General features: G+C 44.3%; 1 protein-coding gene across 9 annotated transcripts in view; it reads left to right on the top strand.

Annotated features, from left to right (window-relative positions):
• The window catches only part of RAP1GAP2 (RAP1 GTPase activating protein 2), a 1,154,914-nt gene extending 1,137,431 nt beyond the window's left edge, over window positions 1–17,483 (top strand). For all 9 annotated transcript variants that reach the window (XM_075335284.1, XM_075335285.1, XM_075335283.1 and 6 more), the window contains one exon: window positions 15,914–17,483. In XM_075335284.1, the coding sequence (XP_075191399.1) occupies window positions 15,914–15,916 (3 nt within the window). In that variant the 3' untranslated portion in view covers window positions 15,917–17,483. The remainder of the gene's footprint in view (window positions 1–15,913) is intronic.
• The last annotated feature ends 2,887 nt before the right edge of the window (window positions 17,484–20,370 follow it).

The raw sequence follows: 20,370 nt of genomic DNA, 5'->3' as shown, positions 1-20,370 counted from the left end.
CCCGTGGCGCACAATATCGTTAGGAGCTATCACATGGACTTACCTGTCTAGCGACGTTGCTGTGTCCGGCGAACCGCCTCCTTTCTTAGGGGGCGGTTTGTTTGGCGTCACAGCGGCGTCACTAAACGGCCGCCCAATAGAAGCGAAGGGGTGGAGATGAGCGGCCGGAACATCCCGCCCACCTCCTTCCTTCCTCATTGCCGGCGGCCGCAGGTAATCTGTACTTTGTCACTCCCGAGGTGTTACACATAGCGATGTGTGCTGCCTCGGGAACGACGAACAACCTGCATGCACAACAATCAACGATTTTTTGAAAAGGAACGACGTGTCAACGATTGACGATAAGGTTAGTATTTTCCATCGTTAACGGTCGTTCCTTGCTGTCACACGCAACGACGTCACTAATGATGCCGAATGTGCGTCACGGAATCCGTGACCCTGTCGATATATCATTAGATGCGTCGTTGCGTGTAATGGGGCCTTACGTCTCAAGACAGGGCAGATACAGTCGAAGCATGCTCAGTGGCCCACTTTCTGGACTTAAGGGTACTTTACACGCTGTGACATCGCTAGCGATTGCTAGTGATGTCGCATGCGATTGCACCCGCCCCCGTCGTTGTAACGATATGTGTTGATCGCTGCCGTAGCGAACATTACCGCTACGGCAGCGTCACACGCACATACCTTGTTAGCGACATCACTGTGACTGCCGAACATTCCCTACCTCAAGGGGCAGGTGCGTTCGGCATCATAGCGACGTCACTGCAGCGTCACTAAGCGGCCGGCCAATAGAAGCGGAGGGGCAGAGATGAGCGGGACGTAACATCCCGCCCACCTCCTTCCTTCCGCATTGCCGGTGGACGCAGGTAAGGAGATGTTCGTCGCTCCTGCGGTGTCACACACAGCGATGTGTGGTGCCGCAGGAGCGATGAACAACATCATACCTGTGGCAGCAGCGATATTAAGGAAATGAGCGACGTATAAATGATCACCGTTTTTGAACGATTTTGTGATCGTTGATAGTCGCTCATTTTTTGTTACACGCTGCAATGTCGCTACCGGCGACTAACGACGTGATCCCGACGATATATCGGTAGCGATGTCGCAGCGTGTAAAGTACCCTTTAGTCTCAGACAGGGCAGATACAGTCTGAGCATGCTCAGTGGCCCGTTTTCTGGACTTAGGCTCTGGCCAAGCATGTTCAGTCGATTCATGCGCAGTGAGCCATTTTTTGGACTAAAGGCCGCTTTACATACTGTGACATCGCTCAAGCGATCTCGTTGGGGTCACGGAATTTGTGACGCACATCCGGTCGTTGTAGCGATGTCGTTGCGTGTGACACCTTTGAGCAATTTTGCATCGTTGCAAAAACGTGCAAAATCGCTCATCGGTGACATGGGGGTCCATTCTCTAAAATCGTTGATGCAGCAGTAACGAAGTTGTTCCTCGTTCCTGCGGCAGCACACATCACTCCGTGTGACACCGCAGGAACGAGGAACCTCTCCTTACCTGCCTCCTGCCCACAATGTGGAAGGAAGGAGGTGGGCGGGATGTTCGTCCCGTTCATCTCCGCCCCTCCGTTTCTATTGGGTGGCGGTTCAGTGACGCAGCTGTGACATCACTGTGACGCTGAACGAACCGCCCCCTTAGAAAGGAGGCGTTTCGCTGGTCACAGCGACGTCGCAGAGCAGGTAAGTAGTGTGACGGGTCTGTGCGATGTTGTGCGCCACGGGCAGCGATTTGCCTATGTCGCACAACCGATGGGGGTGGGTACCCACGCTAGCGATATCGCTCACGTTATCGCAGCGTGTAAAGCAGTCTTTTGGCTCTGGCAACCAAGCAGCCAGCAGAACGTCCCAAGAGTTAGCCAGACATTGGGACCGGTGCCTAGGCGGTGTAGTAACTGCAGGGGACAGCTCAGGCGAGGAAGCAGAAGCACCCGAGGGCACCTGTAGTTTGATCCCTGAAGGCGGTCGACTCCGGCGCATAACAGTAAGATTACATGACATGAAGAATACGAGCAACATGGTTTTTATGTAGTAGTGCTGCATCTTTTTTATGTATCCAGCTAACTTAATGATGCACCAATTAAAGGAAACCTGTTAGCGGATTCATGTTGACTAAACCTCGGGCAGCATGAATCAGAGATGGGCACCTGCATTACAAACATACCTATTTTACTTTAAATGCTGCTGCATTTTACGTAGAGAAAAACATAATTGGTTAGATCTGTCAGTATAGCTCAGTGGGCAGAGAGAAGTCGACAAGGACACACATCTGTGACTAATCCACAAGGCCTAGGTAGTGCTTTCAATCATGCATTACCACAGAGTTTCATAGTTAAAAGAATTTTGTCAAGTTGAACCTTCAGGAGCGCTATGCTCTCCGCCCCATCTTCCTGCTTTGCCAGGGGCGGTGTGGTCCTGCAGACTGACAGGATTAGCAGTAGGGTTGTGCAACAGGTCCAAGCCAGCTTAAGGGCAGCATGGGAAGGGTGTGAAGGATAGAGGCTGCTTACGATGGGCGCCCTTTGCCTAGATAACCAACCATACTGGGATTATTGGGTGGCCAATAAGTTAGACAACCAGCTGTACAATTTAAGGCACACAATTTCTTGAGCCATTTGTGAAGCAGAAACTGAGCGGGAACTCTCCAAATCCTTTTCTAAATCTCAAAACTCCTCAAAACTTAGAATTTCTGCTACTGACTCAGTGTTCACATACCCTAAAGTTACAAATCCCTCCATTCTTGTGTATAGGGATGATTTTTAAAGAAGCACTCACATGAACCTTTTTTTTTCCCTAATCCTGTGTTTAGGTATATGTACTGTAGTGTCAGCGTGTTACTATAATCACCTACCACTGCCTTCTCCAGGTTCTAGATTCAGTGTAGGCCTGTCACGTCTCTTCAGACTCTCCAGGTCTCACTGTGTTCTCCAGAAGTGGCTTTTCGAAGGACAATGCTCCATGGACTTACATAGTATAAGAGATGTCCGGCTCACACATACCGTAGATCATAGGGTTAGCTGAGGAGTATGAAGAGCCGTGACGTCATTGAGAAGTGGAGCAGAACAGTGTAGGATACCAGAATATGCATTGGTATGTGAGTATATTGACACACTGACACTACAGTACATAACCATATAATATACATAAATTTAGAGAAAAAAAACGTTCATTAGAGTGCTCCTTTAAGAAGCAAATTGCAAAGTTGTTTGTTTTTACAAGCAATCTGTAATTTTACTTATTTATTAACTTGAGATAACCCCTTCAATCATAGTTGTTTGTCATGTCCGAGTCAAACTTTGATTCATCCTGCTGTGATTCGGGTCAATCGAATCAACGGACAAGTTCCCTTTAATAGGAAACAGTAAAGTTTAGACGGAAAAAAAAGAAATGAATATACTAAACAAAATGCTGTACTGCAATCCATGTGACACGCACTATTTACACACTGTCAACTCCTGTCACACTTGCTTAAACCATCCGTCAGTCACTGACGTGCACTACCGGTTTCCCTTACACAAGACTATTACCGTCACACTTTCATTCATTGTAATTCATGCACAAATTATCAGTTGTACATACATCACTACAGTTAATAATGGATGTTGAACAGGAACCAGATGAGAATGATGGGAACACAACATATGGCAATAATTGCCTCTATACCACATGGATCGGGACTATTAGGCTGAGGGAGCATGGCGATTAATGTCCTGTGATTACTGACACAGCGTGACATTTCAGATGCAGATATCCTAGAAAGAATCGTTATGTCCCAGTGCTATATGAGCCATTAATAATAAAATAATAAGTGGCTAAAGAAAGTTTTCTTATTCTCATTCTACACTGTATCATTATTAAAGAAAAAAAAAAAAATTGCATTATAATCACAAATCGATATAGCAAGTTTTGAGCATTACCTGTAAGGCCACTTTCACACTGCGTTCCTCTTCTTGTTCAGTGGTGGTCCCGTCAGGGCTTCCATCCATACTCCCCTGCAAAACGGGTTTTGGTTGCATGGGCCACTGACTATAATAGTGCATATGGAGTCACCGTGTGCTTTGTCGTGCACCATTTTCGGGAGTATACGCTTAAAGCCCCGTCACACATGATGATATATTGTGCGATCGCACCCGCCCCCATCGTTTGTGTGTCACGGGCAATTCGTTGCCCGTGGAGCACAATGTCGTTAACCCCCGTCACACGTACTTACCTCCCTAACGATGTCGCTGTGGGCGGCGAAAATCCTCTTCCTGAAGGGGAGAGACGTTCGGCGTCACAGCGACATCACACAGCGGCCGCCCAATAGAAGCTGAGGGCGGAGATGAGCAGCTGGAACATCCTGCCCACCTCCTTCCTTCCTCATTGCCGGCGGGACGCAGGTAAGCTGTGTTCGTCATTTCCGGGGTGTCACACGTAGCGATGTGTGCTGCCTCAGGAACGACGAAGAACCGGAGCACAGAAGAAGGAACGACATTATGAAAATGAATGACGTGTCAACGAGCAACGATAAGGTGAGTATTTTTGCTCGTTAACAGTCGTTCGGAGGTGTCACACACTACGACATCTCTAACGATGCCGGATGTGCATCACAAATTCCATAACCCTGACGACATATCGTTAGATATATTGTAGCGTGTACTGGAGGCGGACACCCAGACATAGTAGACTGCAACAAAAATGTGCGCTTTTGCTGTGTTTTTTGCTGCTTTTTTTTTATTCTTTTTTTTTTTTTCCAATTTAAGATTTTATTAATTTTTCCAGGAAATACAAAATTAGAACATACAACCATACTATTGCAAATGAAACAGATCAGAAGTTAATGCTAAACCAAGCCTTCGCCGGCTTCGCAACATTCTATGGATGGTATAAATGGAACATAGATAATCACTTAAAAAAAAAACAAAACAATAAAACGATAAATCAAGGAGAAGATATTCAAACAAGAGGAAGTCACAGAGTCTAGAGAAATAGGGGTAGTGCAGAGAAGGGAGAGAATAGAAAGCAGAGTGAGGCGACCGGGACTGATGCAACGTCCGTTGAGCTGAAACTTTGTCAAAAGTGCGGTGTGAACTATCTGGAAAAGAAAAGGCCAGAGTGCCCCCCATCCGGAGGTTAAAGTAGTTCAAGAAGTGTTTTACTAGACAAGAAGGAGTCCCATTGGAACCACTTGGAGGCCGTTTCCACCGTCTGCCCTCGAGATTGGGCCATCACCATTTCCATGCGGTGAATAACATTTACCTCTGTTATCCACTCATCTACTGTCGGGGGGTTAGGATCTTTCCACCGCCGAGGAATCACGGTCTTGGCGGCCTGGAGAAGGTGGCCTAGGATCGATTTCCTAAAAACCTTTTCTGATACGTCAAAGATATACAGTAAAACTGCCTCCGGGCGACTGGGGACCACAATTCCTGTGGCCCCCCGTATGGCTGCCAGTACCTTGCTCCAAAAGACCGACAGGCTCGGGCAGTGCCACCAGATGTGGGACATGGTGCCTCCCGAGGCTCCACATCGCCAGCAAGAGTCAGGTATTTCGGGGCACCACGCGTGTAGAGACGCCGGAACCCTGTACCACCTGGAAAGTATTTTATAGCTAGTTTCCTGCATCCTAGTGGCAATCACAGACCTGTGGGTCAGGCGATAACAACGTTCCCATTGGCTCCCGGTAATCGGTTGGTTGAGCTCTAACTCCCAAGCTTTACAGAAGCGAGGAGGCGACGCCTCTACTGTACTCGTCAGAAGCTTGTATACCCTTGATATAGCATGGCGCGTATCAGAGGAACCAGTGCATAGATTTTCAAAAGGGGTTTGGGGTGAGGGGTGAGTCATGATAGTATCTTGGGAAGTCAAGAAGTGCTTGAGTTGGGCATATTCAAAATGAAAACGTAGTTTAAAATTACAACTCTCTACTATCTCCTGAAGTGGGATAATGGACCCCCTCGGAATCACTCGATTTAGCCTCAAGGGGTTCACTTTCGTGCTTCCTAGAAAATTGTTGGATGATGCCCCCGGCAGAAATTCCGGGTTGTCCGTCAGTGGCATAAGGGGCCCTCTAGGTTGGATCAGGAGATTACGTGACGGCCCAGAGTGCACCGTTTTCAGAGTCTGTTTGGTGCTATAAGACATCTCAATCTTATGTTTGGTGAGGAGTGGCCAGGTCCACGGCAGGGTCGGAATTGATAAGGGGCATATTTCTTGTGCCAGGCTAACCCACAGTTTAGAGCTAGAATTATGTAGAAGATCCAAAACCCTGGCATGAGCTGCCGCCAAGTAGTATCGCCTACAATCGGGCAGCCCCGTTCCTCCTGCACCTTTGGTCCTAGTCAAGACGCCACTTCCAATACGAGGGCGTCTTCCAGACCAGACAAATCTACCGAACATGCGCTGCATCTTGGCCCAATAGGTTGCCGGTACATAGACCGGGGCCGTCTGCAGCAAATATAGCAATCTCGGGAGGGCCGTCATCCTGAGTGCACTGATCCTGCCAAACCATGAAAGAGTGCCCCCATGCCACCGAGTCAGATCCCCCTCGAGCCGTGACAGAAAACTCTGGTAGTTTAATTGAAAGAGTCTGGATAGGTCAGATGGAATCTTGATGCCTAAGTATCCGATGCTACCATGGGGTGGCCATCTAAAGGGGAAGTTTGGTTTTATAACATTTACAGTCGATTGGGGCAAGGAGATATTTAGGGCCTCTGATTTATCAAAATTAATTTTAAAATTGGACCACTTACTAAACCGGTTTAGTTCCAACATTAAGGACGGGAGGGATGTGGTGGGGCTACTTAAATATATCAGAAGATCATCGGCGAAAGCAGCGCATTTATGCTCCCGATTGGCAATCCTAATTCCCCGTATGTCTGGGTTAGCCCGGATGGCTGACAACAAGTGTTCCATGACTAATACATATAGTAACGGTGACAAGGGGCAACCCTGTCGTGTCCCGTTTCGGATGGAGAAGGGTTTCGTCAGAGTGCCATTAATCCTAAGGAGAGCAGTCGGGGAGTGATATAACGCCATAATTTTAGACGAGAAAACTGGCCCCAGGCCTATATGGTCTAGGGTCTGTGATAACGACTGCCAGGAGACTCTGTCGAAAGCCTTCTCAGCATCCAAAGACAGTAACATCATGGGCAGCTTTTTATTGTGTGCATGTTGGATTAAATCCAGGGTTTTTATGGTATTGTCCCTTGCCTCTCTACCTGGGACAAATCCAACCTGATCAAGGTGGATCAAGTTAGGGAGCAAGGGGCTAAGTCTGTTTGCCAAAAGCTTGGCATAAATTTTTAAATCTACGTTAAGTAGTGATATTGGTCTATAACTGCTACATGTCATGGGATCTTTTCCGGGCTTTTGAATTAGGGAAATATGAGCTGTGGTGGAGTGGGGCGGAAAGGGGACTGAATCCGAGATTGAATTGAAGGAAAGGAGCATTAGAGGCGCTAATTGTTCCGAGAAGGATTTATAAAATTTGGCGGGGAACCCGTCAGGGCCAGGACATTTATTGCCCGGGGTATCGCGAATCACTGCCAATAAATCTTCCAGTAAAAATGGACTTTCCAGGTTGTCTATTATAGAACTGTCGGGACATCTAAAAGGTGAGGGCATTGAGGGATTTACATCACTCGGTCTATGGGGCTCGACAGGTAGATTATACAACTTGGAATAATAGTCATGAAAGGTATTTGAGATGTCTGGGGTGGCGTAAAGTAATTCGTCGCGTGAGTTCTTGATGCAGGGAATGAGGGTGTGAGCTCTGGCCTCCCTCAACGCGTTTGCTAACAACCTGCCGGGTTTATCCCCAAACTCATAAAACTTCCCCTTCCCTACCTGTATCAAACGCTGATATGAGGAATCAAGCAGTTTCTTAACCTCGAATCTAGCCTGCAGGAGTGCCCGTAAGTTCGTGGCCGATAAAGCTTGCTTGTGGATGAGCTCCAGCTCAGATACCCTATGGAGAGCTTTTACTATGTCTTGGGCTTTCTCTTTCTTGATTCGAGACCCATGCTTAATAAAAATACCACGTAGGACACATTTCAGTGCCTCCCACTTATACGTGGGGGCTGTGTCATCTACTGAGTGGTCCTCCATGAATCTTGCAATGGAGATCTGGATATCCGAAACGCAAAGCTCATCCAGTAGCAATGACTCGTTCAGCCGCCACGACCCCCTAGGAGCCATAAGGGAGGGGATCTCAATCGTGCAATATACCGGCGCATGGTCTGACCATAATATATTATCCATTCTCGTGTGTTGGACCCAAGGGAGCGCGCTATGTTGTATCAGTATGTAATCAAGACGGCTATATGAATCCTGGGTGTGGGAATAGAAACTGTAGTCTCTGTCCGATGGGTGTTGTATTCTCCAGGTGTCGAACAGCTGCATGCGTAGTAAAGCTTTTTTAATTCGTTTGATAGTGGTGTATGCAATACTGGATTTCCCTTTTGAGTTGTCTAAAGTAGGGTCCAGGGTGATATTAAGGTCCCCACATAAAATCACCGTACCTTGTATCAGGGGGATCGCGGTACTGATCAGGCGGGAAATAAAACTATCCTGTTTTTGGTTTGGGGCGTACGCGTTAATTATCGTGAAGATGTGGGTCCCCACCCTCAGTGAGAGAATAATGTATCTGCCAAGACTATCTGTCGTGCACTTTATGATTTGATGTGGGAGGGATTTATGGATGGCTATTGCCACACCTTTTGAGCGGGAGTCAGGGTTATCCGAGGATACCCATGTCCGGTAATATTTATTTTTAAGAATAGGGGCATGTCCTTGTTTAAAGTGTGTCTCCTGTAAACACGCTATTCTCACCTTCTGTTTATGAAGATGATACAATATCTGTGTCCTTTTCTCCGGAACATTGAGGCCCCTGGCATTGAAAGAAGCGATGGTTAAGTCCGCCATCTATAAGAGAATAAGTCATTAGAGATATTTAAGAAAGAGAATCGGACACGTTCATCCCGGCCGCCGAAGATATGGAGAAGGGGAGACTTGAGGAAAGTAAGAGGTAGTGGGAAAAAAAGGAAGAAAGAGAAAAAAACAAGAAGAACAACAGGCAAAAAAAGCCTATCATAGTTAACTGAATCCGAACAAACGTTCCTAGGGAACATATCCGCCTCATCTAGGCAGGACAGAGGATCCCAACCTATTTGGGGAAAAAGGAAGTCCGACATATCCGAGCAGAGCTCCATATATACTAAGAAAGAAAAAACATTATGGATAACCATAGACGCCGGTAAAGGAAATAAATTCTTATGGGATACGGGCTATGAATAGACTGAAGGGTATCATGTGGAAGCCACGTGAGCCTCATTACTGTAAGAGATATAAGTCATATAGGTGTTGTCAGCCTTTGGTTTCCTCGGGATCAGCTAACGCGGGCGGCCCGCCCTGCGACCCCTTTCTCCTCTCGGAGGCAACCCCCTGCTGGACTCAGTAGGTGGAGGTGGTCTAGAGGAGGTAGGCCGTCCCCTGGGCACCCACGGCTGGAGTAGTGTAGTCGGCCAGGCTGCAATAGACATTGCAGGCAGATTCAGACTCTTGATAAAAGCCGGGAGGTCCTCTGGAGAACGCAGGGTCATCCATCGGGAGTCCTTCTGTACCGATAGGGAAAACGGAAATCCCCACCGGAATGGCAGACCTCTCTCTTTCAAGACATCAAGGAGGGGTTTAAGAGTCGCACGTTGGGCCAGAGTGTGTCGTGAGAGGTCAGGCATTATGCGAAAGGTAGAGCCATTGTATGATAAGTTCTGTTTTCTCCTGGCTGCCTGTAGAATGGCCTCTTTTACAGCAAAAAAGTGTACTCTGCATACGATATCTCTTGGGCGGGAGTCATCCGGATCCGGAGGGCGTAGAGCTCTATGGGCTCTATCAAGTTCAAGGGGAGCTCCTGGTGGCCTCTTTAACAAATTGTTGAAGATAGAACGAAGAGCAGCAGGGATATCAGGGGCGGCAATAGATTCCGGAAGACCTCTAATCCGCAGATTGTTTCGTCTGTTTCTGTTCTCTAGGTCATCCACATGCTGCTGGAGGGCAAATAGTTGCTTAGATTGGTTTTCAGCAGTTTCTTGGATAGATCGGATAGATACCTGAGAATCAGATTGTTGCTCTGTCAGGGTATCTACCCTGTGAGTAAGTGAAGAGAGATCTTGTCGCAGCTGAATAAATTCTTGTTTGCACTCCGCCACTACTTGATTAGCCAGAGCTGCAATGTCACTCTTGGTGGGGATTGCTTGTAACAGGGACCGTAGATCTGCCAGAGATGCCGGGCGCTCGTCGCCCATTGAGGCGGCCGCGTGAAACATATTTGGGTATGCGTAAAAAGAGTCCTGAAGGGCTGGTCCATATGTCAGCGTCTGCGTGTTCTGGGGATTTTTGATGCCGTCCCATACTTGTGGTGCAGATGTGAGATGTATTGGGGGTGCCCCCAGTATTCTGGGTCCCCCATTCACAGGGATTAATGGGCCCCTGTCTAGGTCCCTGACAGTGGCTGTCGGACTCTCAGCCCAAGAGGACCCCGTGGACCATGTATCTGGTGAATGCGCCTCTCTCTGAGGTGTCCCCCAGGGCTCATTGGTAGCCATCTGAGATGTAGGTGGCCCTCCTCCATTGCCTGCCATTGCCATTGAGGATTGTATAGCTCTTGGTGAGTGACCGGGGGTGCCGTTCCCCCCACCAGAGTGCACTCCGCTCCCCAGGTCCAACCGTGGGCCCTGCACCCGATTCCCGCAGCACAGCCGGCCCGCAGGGTCCACCGCTGCTCCCTCCCCACCTCTGGTCCCCGCGCTTGCCCGTGTGGACACGAGCGGTGGTGTCAGAGCTGCAGCCTCTCCCTGTGTCGTCTGCTTCCTCAGTGCCCGGGCTCGCAGCGGTGAGTCATCTCCTGGGCCCGAGCACCCATGCGTCCCGCTCCCGTACGCCGCACCCCCAGCTCCACGATGCACGGCCGCAGGCACGCCGCCGGAGCCGCCCGGACGCAGCGGAGGCACAACGGAGGGCGATGCAGGTAGGGCCGCTGCCGCGGGAAACCTGTCTTCCAGCCCTAGGCTGCCTGCTAGCGTCCCAGGATCGCGGCCGCCATCTTGGAATGGCGCCGCTGGAGGTAATGCCGTCCCAGTTGCGGGGGGTACATCAGCTCCTGCCGCTGCCGTTGGACTAACGGAGGGTCCTCCCGGGCCACGGGGGATCTTCATCTCCTCACCCCTTCTTTGGGTCCCCTGGATTGCTGCCCTCATTGGCGTTGTGGCAGGGCTTCTTTCAGGCCCTGTAGGCCGCAGCTCTTGCTGTGGCAGTGAGCCGGTCTCAGGCTCCCGGGAGCGTGTTAAATATGCCCCGATGGTGCCCTGGGGTGCAGGAGGCTTCCCCGAGGTGCTGGGCTTACCGGGCTTGTTCTTTTTTACTGCAGATTTGCCCATTGTGGCTAATAAACCGGTTCTATGGGGGATTATTTAGAGGAGCTCTAGCAAGTAGCGTCCTCACTCAGCCATGTCCGGCTCCGCCCCCTTATTCTTTTTTTTTATGTGTTTTTTCATTATTTTCAATGGTGAAAATGCAGCCAAAAGCGCAGAAAGAATTGACATGCTGCAACCAAATCTGCAACGAAAGAATCCTGAACATGTGCACATTTCAGAATTCTCATACATTTTGCTGACATCAAGATTTCCTTGCAGATTTATGAAAATCTGCAAGCAAAAATGCAGCAAAAAATGCGATAAAAAAGCACTGTGTACACACAGCCTTATCTGGGTTTAATTTTTATTGTATTCAATGTGTGGGAAGTATGACCTGGCATCATGATTCTTCAGGTCGGTATTATTTATTAGGCTTACAAAATTTATATAGTAAAATAATAAACATAATAACTAAAGAACATTATAAAAAAAACCCAACGTTTATTTTTCTGTCAATGCAGCTGCACAGGAGCTGAATTTTTGCACAGTGAGACGACATTTTTGGTGTATGGGATTTTTTTCTTACATTTTATTTAATTTTTGAGAGGTGTGGTGACCCAAAAAAAGGCAATTCTGTTATTTTTACTCTAAAGTATTTATCATGCAATACCAAGTATGCTTAGTTTTGTATTTTATTTTTTTTTTATTTATTTATTTATTTTTGTTTCAGCAAGGTAATTTTAAAATAAAATTTTTCATAAGTTTTATTTTTTTTACTTTTTTAATTTTGTAATGCAGCCTCTACGCACCCTATATGAAGCAGGCTCAGCTCCTGAGTCTGCTATATTCACACTGATAAAGAAGTTAAACTTATTTTCTTTATTTTCCAGATTTTTTTATATCTCCATCTGCATCACAAACTATTCTAAATACTTGCTTTTATCACTCTTGCAGCTAAGCCTAATATTAGTTTAATACTTTTATTTTTTCTGTTATCAGTAGATACTATCATTACAGGTAGTGTTACAATTACTGTAGTATATATAGTAATATATATATAGTATATAAAATAGACTCCAATATTCACAATATATAATGTCACAGCTAATATTTTCTCTTTTCCTGTACAATGACCACTGAATATGTCTAGAAAACGTCTATATAAGGCTACTATAAAGCAAATATTTAAGAATAAAAAAAAGCTCTGGCAAGGTGGCAGTCCCTTAATAATGTGCATAGAAGGGTTTTGAAAACATACTACATTTACAAAATGAAAACAGGTAATATAGTAGAGATCAGGAATCCCCAGCCTGGAGCTTGGGAGCCACATTTGGCTCGTGGGTCCGTGATGTGGGGCTCATGACTTTCAGCTTTGTGTATTAGCATCAGGTCTTTCAAACAGCTGTGAAGAGCAGGCTTCCAGATGTGACTATTGGGAGTGGCCCAACACAGAAAAGCAGATCATAATGGGGGTAATATAGGAACCCTTGGGTCTGGTATACTGCCTTGGTGTGATTTCTGTGGAAAAGCTTTGGCTGTCATTATACTGGAAATGGGGGCTCTGGGTGTCTCTACTGTAAGGGGGGCGGGTGGATGTGGCTGCGAATCCCTCCCAAAGCTGAATGTGGCTCGCGACTCTCTCTCACAGCTGAAAGTGGCTTGCAACCTTATCCAAGAGCTGAATGTGGCTCACGACCCTGTCCCAAAGCTGAATGTGGCTCACGACCCTGTCCCAGAGCTGAATGTGGCTCACGACCCTGTCTCAATGCTGAATGTGGCTCACGACCGTCCCATAGCTGAATGTGGCTCGCAACCCTCTCTCACAGGTGAATGTGGATTGCAACCTTATCCCAGAGCTGAATGTAGCTCACGACCCTGTCCCAGAGCTGAATGTGGCTTGCGACCCTCTCTCAAAGCTGAATTTGGCTCGCAACCTTATCCCAGAGCTGAATGTGGATCACGATCCTGTCTCAGAGCTGAATGTGGCTCGCGACCTTCTCTCAAAGCTGAATGTGGCTCGCAACCTTATCCCAGAGCTAAATGTGGCTCACGACCCTGTCCCAGAGCTGAATGTGGCTTGCGATCCTTTTTCAGAGTTGAGTGTGGCGCTCAAGGTCAGAATTGTTTAGGACCTCTGCTATAGATGATACATTCCCTTTAAGGCTCATGTACATACAGAGTTGCCAACGGCCTAGAAATTCTAGGATGGTCTTTAAAAACAAGCAACTTTTTTCACCTATCCGTAAAAATATTTTAAGGCGTCAGCGATTTTCTTGAAGCTATAGAAACTTATACAGATTATTTTGCCTGTAATTATCATCATTTTACAGTTTGCAGTGAATGCAGCTGACATCTACATATCAAAATTAAGGGCTGTAGACATGGATCACTTAAAATCATAATGATTTATTATGCTTTTCAAATGTGTATGTAAAACAATATCACCTGTCTGTGATTTTTTGATAAGCTGTGCAGAAAAAATAAAAAGTCAAGTTGGCAACCCAGTGTACATTAAGTGCCTATAGGATGGATCAGTAGAGATTCTACATGCTGTATGTGTAGCATAGTATACAGTGACTTATTTATTGTTTCCTACTGAATTTTTAAGAAAAAAATCCTTTGTTGATCTCTACAAAATAATTAGGTGCAATACAGGCCCATAGTATGCATGGATCCTTGATAAGATTCTGTGCATAAATTGTATTAATGAGAAAAAAAAAAGAATAATTGAAAAGACAGGGAAATATTTTAAATAGTGTTAAAGACACTCTCCCATTAATTATTTTTTCCCTTAAATCTATATGTTTATGTAGCGTAATGTCACTGTGTTAATATATTCACCTATGCCCACCTTCTCAGGTATGCAGCACTGTTCTGCTCCTCTTCTCAGTGACATCACTGCTCTTCAGACTCTCCGGCTCACTTTATGTGTAAGCCAGAAGTCTCTTTTAGGCCCCCTACACACGTCAGTGATTCTGGTACGTATGTGCTTTTTTTTTATACGTACCAGAATCACTGACATATGCAGACCTATTATAATCAATGGGTCTGCTCACAAATCAGTGATTTTTCACTGAACGTGTCTCCGTGCAGCGTACACGCGTGTCCGTGATTCTGCACGGAGACAAGTCCGTTTTTTTCTGGCATCACTGATGACCCACAGACCACACTATGGTGTGATCCGTGTGTGATCCGTGAAACATGTACCAGAAAAACACTGACATATTAAATAATAAACATTTTCAACTCACCTTTCCAGCGATTCGCTGTGCAGCCTCCGCTCTCTGCAACTCCTGCCCGACGCATGAATATTCATGAAAGCAGGAACAGCCAACCCGGAAGTAGCTGCAGAAAGCGGTGGGCGGACGCTGCAGAGCTGAGGAGTTCAGCACCATGGACAGCAGGAGCAAAGACAGGTGAGTAATGTCCATTTGCAATCACAGATCACGGATTGCACATGGAAAATCCACGTGTGCCGTGAATCACGGAACACGGAGGGACATGTGCATGTTTTACACGTCAGTGAAGAACGTCAGTGTTTTTCCCTGACTTGTGAAACGGGCCTTAGGCTAAGTTCACATGTCCTGTAATCATCCGTTAGAATGGATCCAGCGGAGATCCATTGGCAAGTTGATTTCTGCCAGATCGTTTTGTTAACATGGGAGTCTATGGAGAATGGATCAGTTAACAAATTTCTATTTATCTTCTATTTTAAATGCATACTGTAAGAAAAAAAACAAATCCTTTACAAATGCAAGAATATCGGATGAGTAAAAAATGGATCCATTCACCATATACTCCCATGTAAAAAAATCGGATTCGGCAGACATCAGTTATTTAACAATGGAAAAAAAAGTTGTGTTTGCAGAACCTTTTTCCCGACAGACTTCTGCACGATCCATTCTAACGGATGATTAGAGGACATGTGAACTCAGCCTTACAAGACAAGTCTATGGAGCCTTGTTCTGATGCTCCATAGACTTACAATATAAAATACACTTTTGGGTCCTGCAGAGCACAGTGTGATGCAAAGAGTCTCAAGAGTGGTGACATTACTGAGAAGAGGAGCAGAATGGCACTGAATCCCAGACAAGACAGTGGAAATAGAGTATATTGACATACACTACATATATACACAGGTGTACACAAACAAAATTAGGAGGTGTCTTTAAAATAATGGATTATTATATGAATGTTTTTAACCAGATACTTATTTACTGAGACACATTTTCTTCATTTGTATAGTCTTCTTATTAGAATTTAGCACAACTGAGTTCAGACAAATAGTTGGAAGAAATCCATATATTTGCCATTACTCTGCATTGCCTGATGACAGCTTTCTGTATGCGCCAGGTCTTTACCGTCTACGTCTTTGTCTTGCTGTGTGTCATTCAGCATGTTGTTACTGTGACTAACAAAACACTAGGCGCTGAATGCTATGCTTCGCTGTGATATCGCACACAGAACCCATCACCTCACTCATTGTTTCTGACGACTGTTCACTTTGTGTTGCAGTGAGATGATGCCTTCTCCAAGGGGAACTACCAACTTCAATACTGGCCTGCAAGGGTATTGTCACTCCACGAATAATTACTGCCACAATGCATTCATGGAAATGTTTAACTCCCAAGCTGTTTCCCACCAATGAAAGAAGAACTGCCATCTTAGTGCACTCCTTGTGTCCCGTGACACGTGTCTTGTGAACGGAGTTTATAGTATGACCTGTCTTGTCCAGTAGTGGAATTGACTTATTTTTTTTGTTTCTGGAAGAAAAGAGAATTTCTTTTTTATGTGAAGCATCCTACGTGCACAGTCTTTCTACGCGACAGCACCAGATCACCGAGTGCCAAGTCTATTTATGAATGAAGTTCACTGGAATTTTTGCCACAATTTTGGGCATTCTCCATAGGTGGTACATGATGTTTGATACAGTGAAATTACCAAATGCTGCTGTTCCATCTACCTAGATACCTGAGGATCTTCCTGCAGGTCACACAGTCTCTTGATGGCCATTCAATCCAATTGAATGACCTGTAGAATTGAACAGTTCATTAAACATGGCTGCTTTTTCGGCATCTTATGCAACGTATACGCACAAATGTATCTGAATGTGCAATGGCTTGAAGAACCAATCCAACATTGTATACTACTACCACTATAAATCAAGGTATCTTGGTTTTAGTCATCTGACAGGAGCAGTACAAGTTTTCGAAGGCGCATAATTCTGTAGGTCACCTTCTCCAATATATGTTGTGTTTTTGTTTGTGTTATAAAATGAATGTGTATGAATGTTTGACTGGCGTTCATTGATACTCGAGTGTAGGCAAGTCATCTCGTGGAAGATACAACCTTCTCTAAATCTGAGGAGACCCTCATATTGAGGTGGGAATTGCATCTTGGGGATTTGTCTGGCATGGTTAACCGTAACATAATCTTTGGATTGAAAAGTGGACTGAAAAGCCAATACTGAGAATTATTCAACTTACTCAGAATTAGTATATATTGTAACTGGTCCAATATTTACCTTGCCAACTGGCTTGCTTCCTCCGCAGCGTCTCCTGCCGTCAATTTTAAAGGGAAACTGTAATAAGGAATTTTACCCTAAAAGAACCACCAGTCTGTAGTGGCCAGGAGAAGACTGTGTCTGTGCAAAATCTCTTACTATTCTGTTGTCTGGTAAGAAGACAGGCACGGCAGGAAAAAAAGGTAAACAGAGTCCAAAATTCACATTTTGTACTTGCCTAGTTGAAGTCGATGGCTTCATTAGTGGCATGTCTGGAATTCATATAGAAGTTCCCGTCGAGTGAAGAACAGGAGCATCCGGCCTAACGGGTTAAAAATGATTTTCTACTATATTCTGGCTAATTTCACTTGACATAGAAAGATAATTTTAAAGGAGCACCCCAACAGTTATTTTATTTCTCTAAATCACAAAGAAAAAAAAAAATTGAAGGATTCAGCTCACCAATTACAAGTCCATATTCAGTGGTCAGTGCACGGGCAGATAGCAGGCTGGCTCCTGGGTGAAGATTCTTTAAGGTTCAAACTAGGTTTTTGTCTATCACCATCCAATATATATCTTCAATCCACGAAAAACTTTTTCACTTTAAAAATTATATTTTTATTGTGCATATTTAAAAAAAAAATAAATTATCCTTTAAAAACACATGTCCATCCGTTCTTACGCGTTTGAGCTCCTAGGAGCTCTTACTCATTGCTATAAGAGCTCCTAGGAGCTCGATACGAGTAAGAACGGATGGACATGTGTTTTTCAAGGATAAAATGTTTTTTAAATATGCACAATAAAAATATAATTTTTAAAATGAAAAAGTTTTTCGTGGATTGAAGATATATATTGGATGGTGATAGACAAAAACCTAATTTGAACCTTAAAGTATTTTATTTCTCTCTCCATTAGCCATCAATAATGTATTACAGTGTCCATTATAATACGTACTTATCGCTGTCTTCTGCCGTTTGCAGTGCAGCTCCAGTCCTCTCCTGTATCATGTGTCTGCAGCTCTTTCTGGTCAGCTCTGGTTAGTTTCTTTTTTAATGTTAGTCTATGGGAGCCTCATTCTGAGTATTATAGATGTTCATTGAGAAAGTGACCTCCGGAACACACAGAAGGCGTTGTATGAGCCGACTGGCCACAACTGAGGTCACATGAGTGAAGTAGCACTGGAAACTGCAGAAGTTAGCAAAGGGTAAGTATTATTATGCACATTTTAATAACATCTAGGGATTCATGGGAGAGGGGCTGCTCCTCCAAATATTGATGCTGGCAGATCCCACTCCTGGGTTGGCTGACATCTCACATGCCAGATACATTATAACAAGAACCCACTAATGCTATCTAGAGCATGTTCAACTAAAGATGAGGCTAGTACATGTTGCTTCACTAAACAAGGGCGCATCTGGAGGTGGATTGTGGTGACGTAGCCTCTAGGACGTCAATTAAGCCAAGAGGCTATCAGCTACCATGGCTATGAGCAGCTCCATCCTCATGATGAACTGGAGGTGGATTGTGGTGACGTAGCCTATAGGACGCCAATTAAGCCAAGAGGCTATCAGCCACCATGGCTATGCACAGCTCCATCCTCATGGTGAAATTCTGGCCTTTTGAATTTGATGTGCAATGACTTCCAAATTCTATTTCTACATTATAAAGAATACAAAACCACATTGTGGTCAGCCGGTTTCAATCCTGGATAACAGCTTGGTTGGTGGTTTAGGGGTCAAAATCCTCATAAGTTTCTCAGTAGAGCTATATTTTAAGGGTCTTTAATTAAAATAGAAGGATTATATTTTTGGATATTATTTAGGCATCAAATAGCAAATATAAATTACTTTATAACTAGAAAACATATCACATTTCCATATGTCCGTTCTATTAAAAATGCAAATGCGATCAGTATGCTGAACTATATATGCACCATTGATTGAAGATTGCTATAAAAAAAATCAGAAATACTCTATTTTCCTATTTTTTGCATAAATCAGTAATAGATGTGAATATATTAAATATATTATATATATTATCTTATTAGCAAAAAGTGGCCTCTTCATCAGCTTCATCTTCTCCCGCCATCCTTTAGTTTTACTTTCCCACCTACAGGATCCCTGTAAATGCTCATAACGTCCTCAGTGTCATCAGGGACTTTCCATAGAATTGCAGTTAAATCTATATACAGTGCAGCTCTGAGCAAACTTCAGATTTAAAGGGGTTTTCCCATGAACAAAGTTCATTTAGTCAATAGATCTTGGAATAATATTAAGCTCCACAATTGGATGCGTATAAAAAAAATGTTCCTGTGCTGAGATAATCTTATATATATATATATATATATATATATATATATATATATGTCCCTGCTATGTACTGTGTAATGGCCGTGTCTGACCATACAGTGTCATGGTCTAATCATACCACATCTCTTGGGTAGGAAAATATTACAGCACAGGATGGCAAATAATTCTTTCTTTGAGGTAAAACATGTTTTAAAAACAGACAGAGAAATGTTTTACCTCACAAAAAGAATCCAGGAGATGTATGATCAGACCATATCCCTGTACGGTCAGACACGGCCATTACACAGTACATAACATGGAATATGTATAACATTATCTCAGAACAGGATCACTTTTTATAAAGATATCCAATTGTGGATGCTTAAACTCAGCTCTGCTACATTAGTATTTAATCAAAATTCTACTAACCCTTTATATATCCAAATTTATATATTTTCCAAAGATCTTGTCATTTTGATTAAACCAGTATGGAATTATCCAAATGGAGATTTCCATTTTTTTCATGCTGACAAAAAAAGGGTCATTTTATCATTTCAGTCAACGTTAAACTTAGGTATATAAATTATTTAGCTTTGCACTACTTACATTTGGTTTATTCTATTTTATTCTCAAATACTTGGTAAAGATTGTAGTGTTGGTTAGTTCTCCATAAAGAATGAAAAATAAACTCTTTACCCTACACAGACGAGGTAAGACGTCCCAATATCACCACTTCCATTACAGGATTTGTCCCTTGATACATGCAAAAATTCATACCAAAAATTCGGGAGAGCTCAAGTCAAAAATTCTTCCTTTCTGTTATAAGACAATTTTTACGTTTTGCAATCTCTTGTGATATTTTCCCATTTTATATAAATTGAAGTAAAATAACTTTTTACATCGATATATTTGTGGTTTGTATAGGGGGTATAACTGGACCTCATATACTTGGTGGAGACCTAGGGTGACTGCGCCAAGAATGGGAAACAAATGGCCCCACAAGAATTTCTACATGTTTCTTTCCGTTACCAGTCCTACAATATTCTATATACACATGTACCAGTCATAGAATGATACCACGAAGACTGTTTATACCCAGACTGACAGCTGCTGCGCACCGTACCCTCCTAGATGGTGACACACCATTTCTCATCTGGTACTGAATTATTTAACGTAAATCT

The sequence above is a fragment of the Anomaloglossus baeobatrachus genome, chromosome 2 (assembly GCF_048569485.1).
Source record: "Anomaloglossus baeobatrachus isolate aAnoBae1 chromosome 2, aAnoBae1.hap1, whole genome shotgun sequence".
In the NCBI taxonomy this organism is placed as follows: domain Eukaryota; kingdom Metazoa; phylum Chordata; class Amphibia; order Anura; family Aromobatidae; genus Anomaloglossus; species Anomaloglossus baeobatrachus.
Note: the sequence above shows the minus strand (reverse complement) of the source record. Positions and strands in the feature narration are given on the sequence as shown.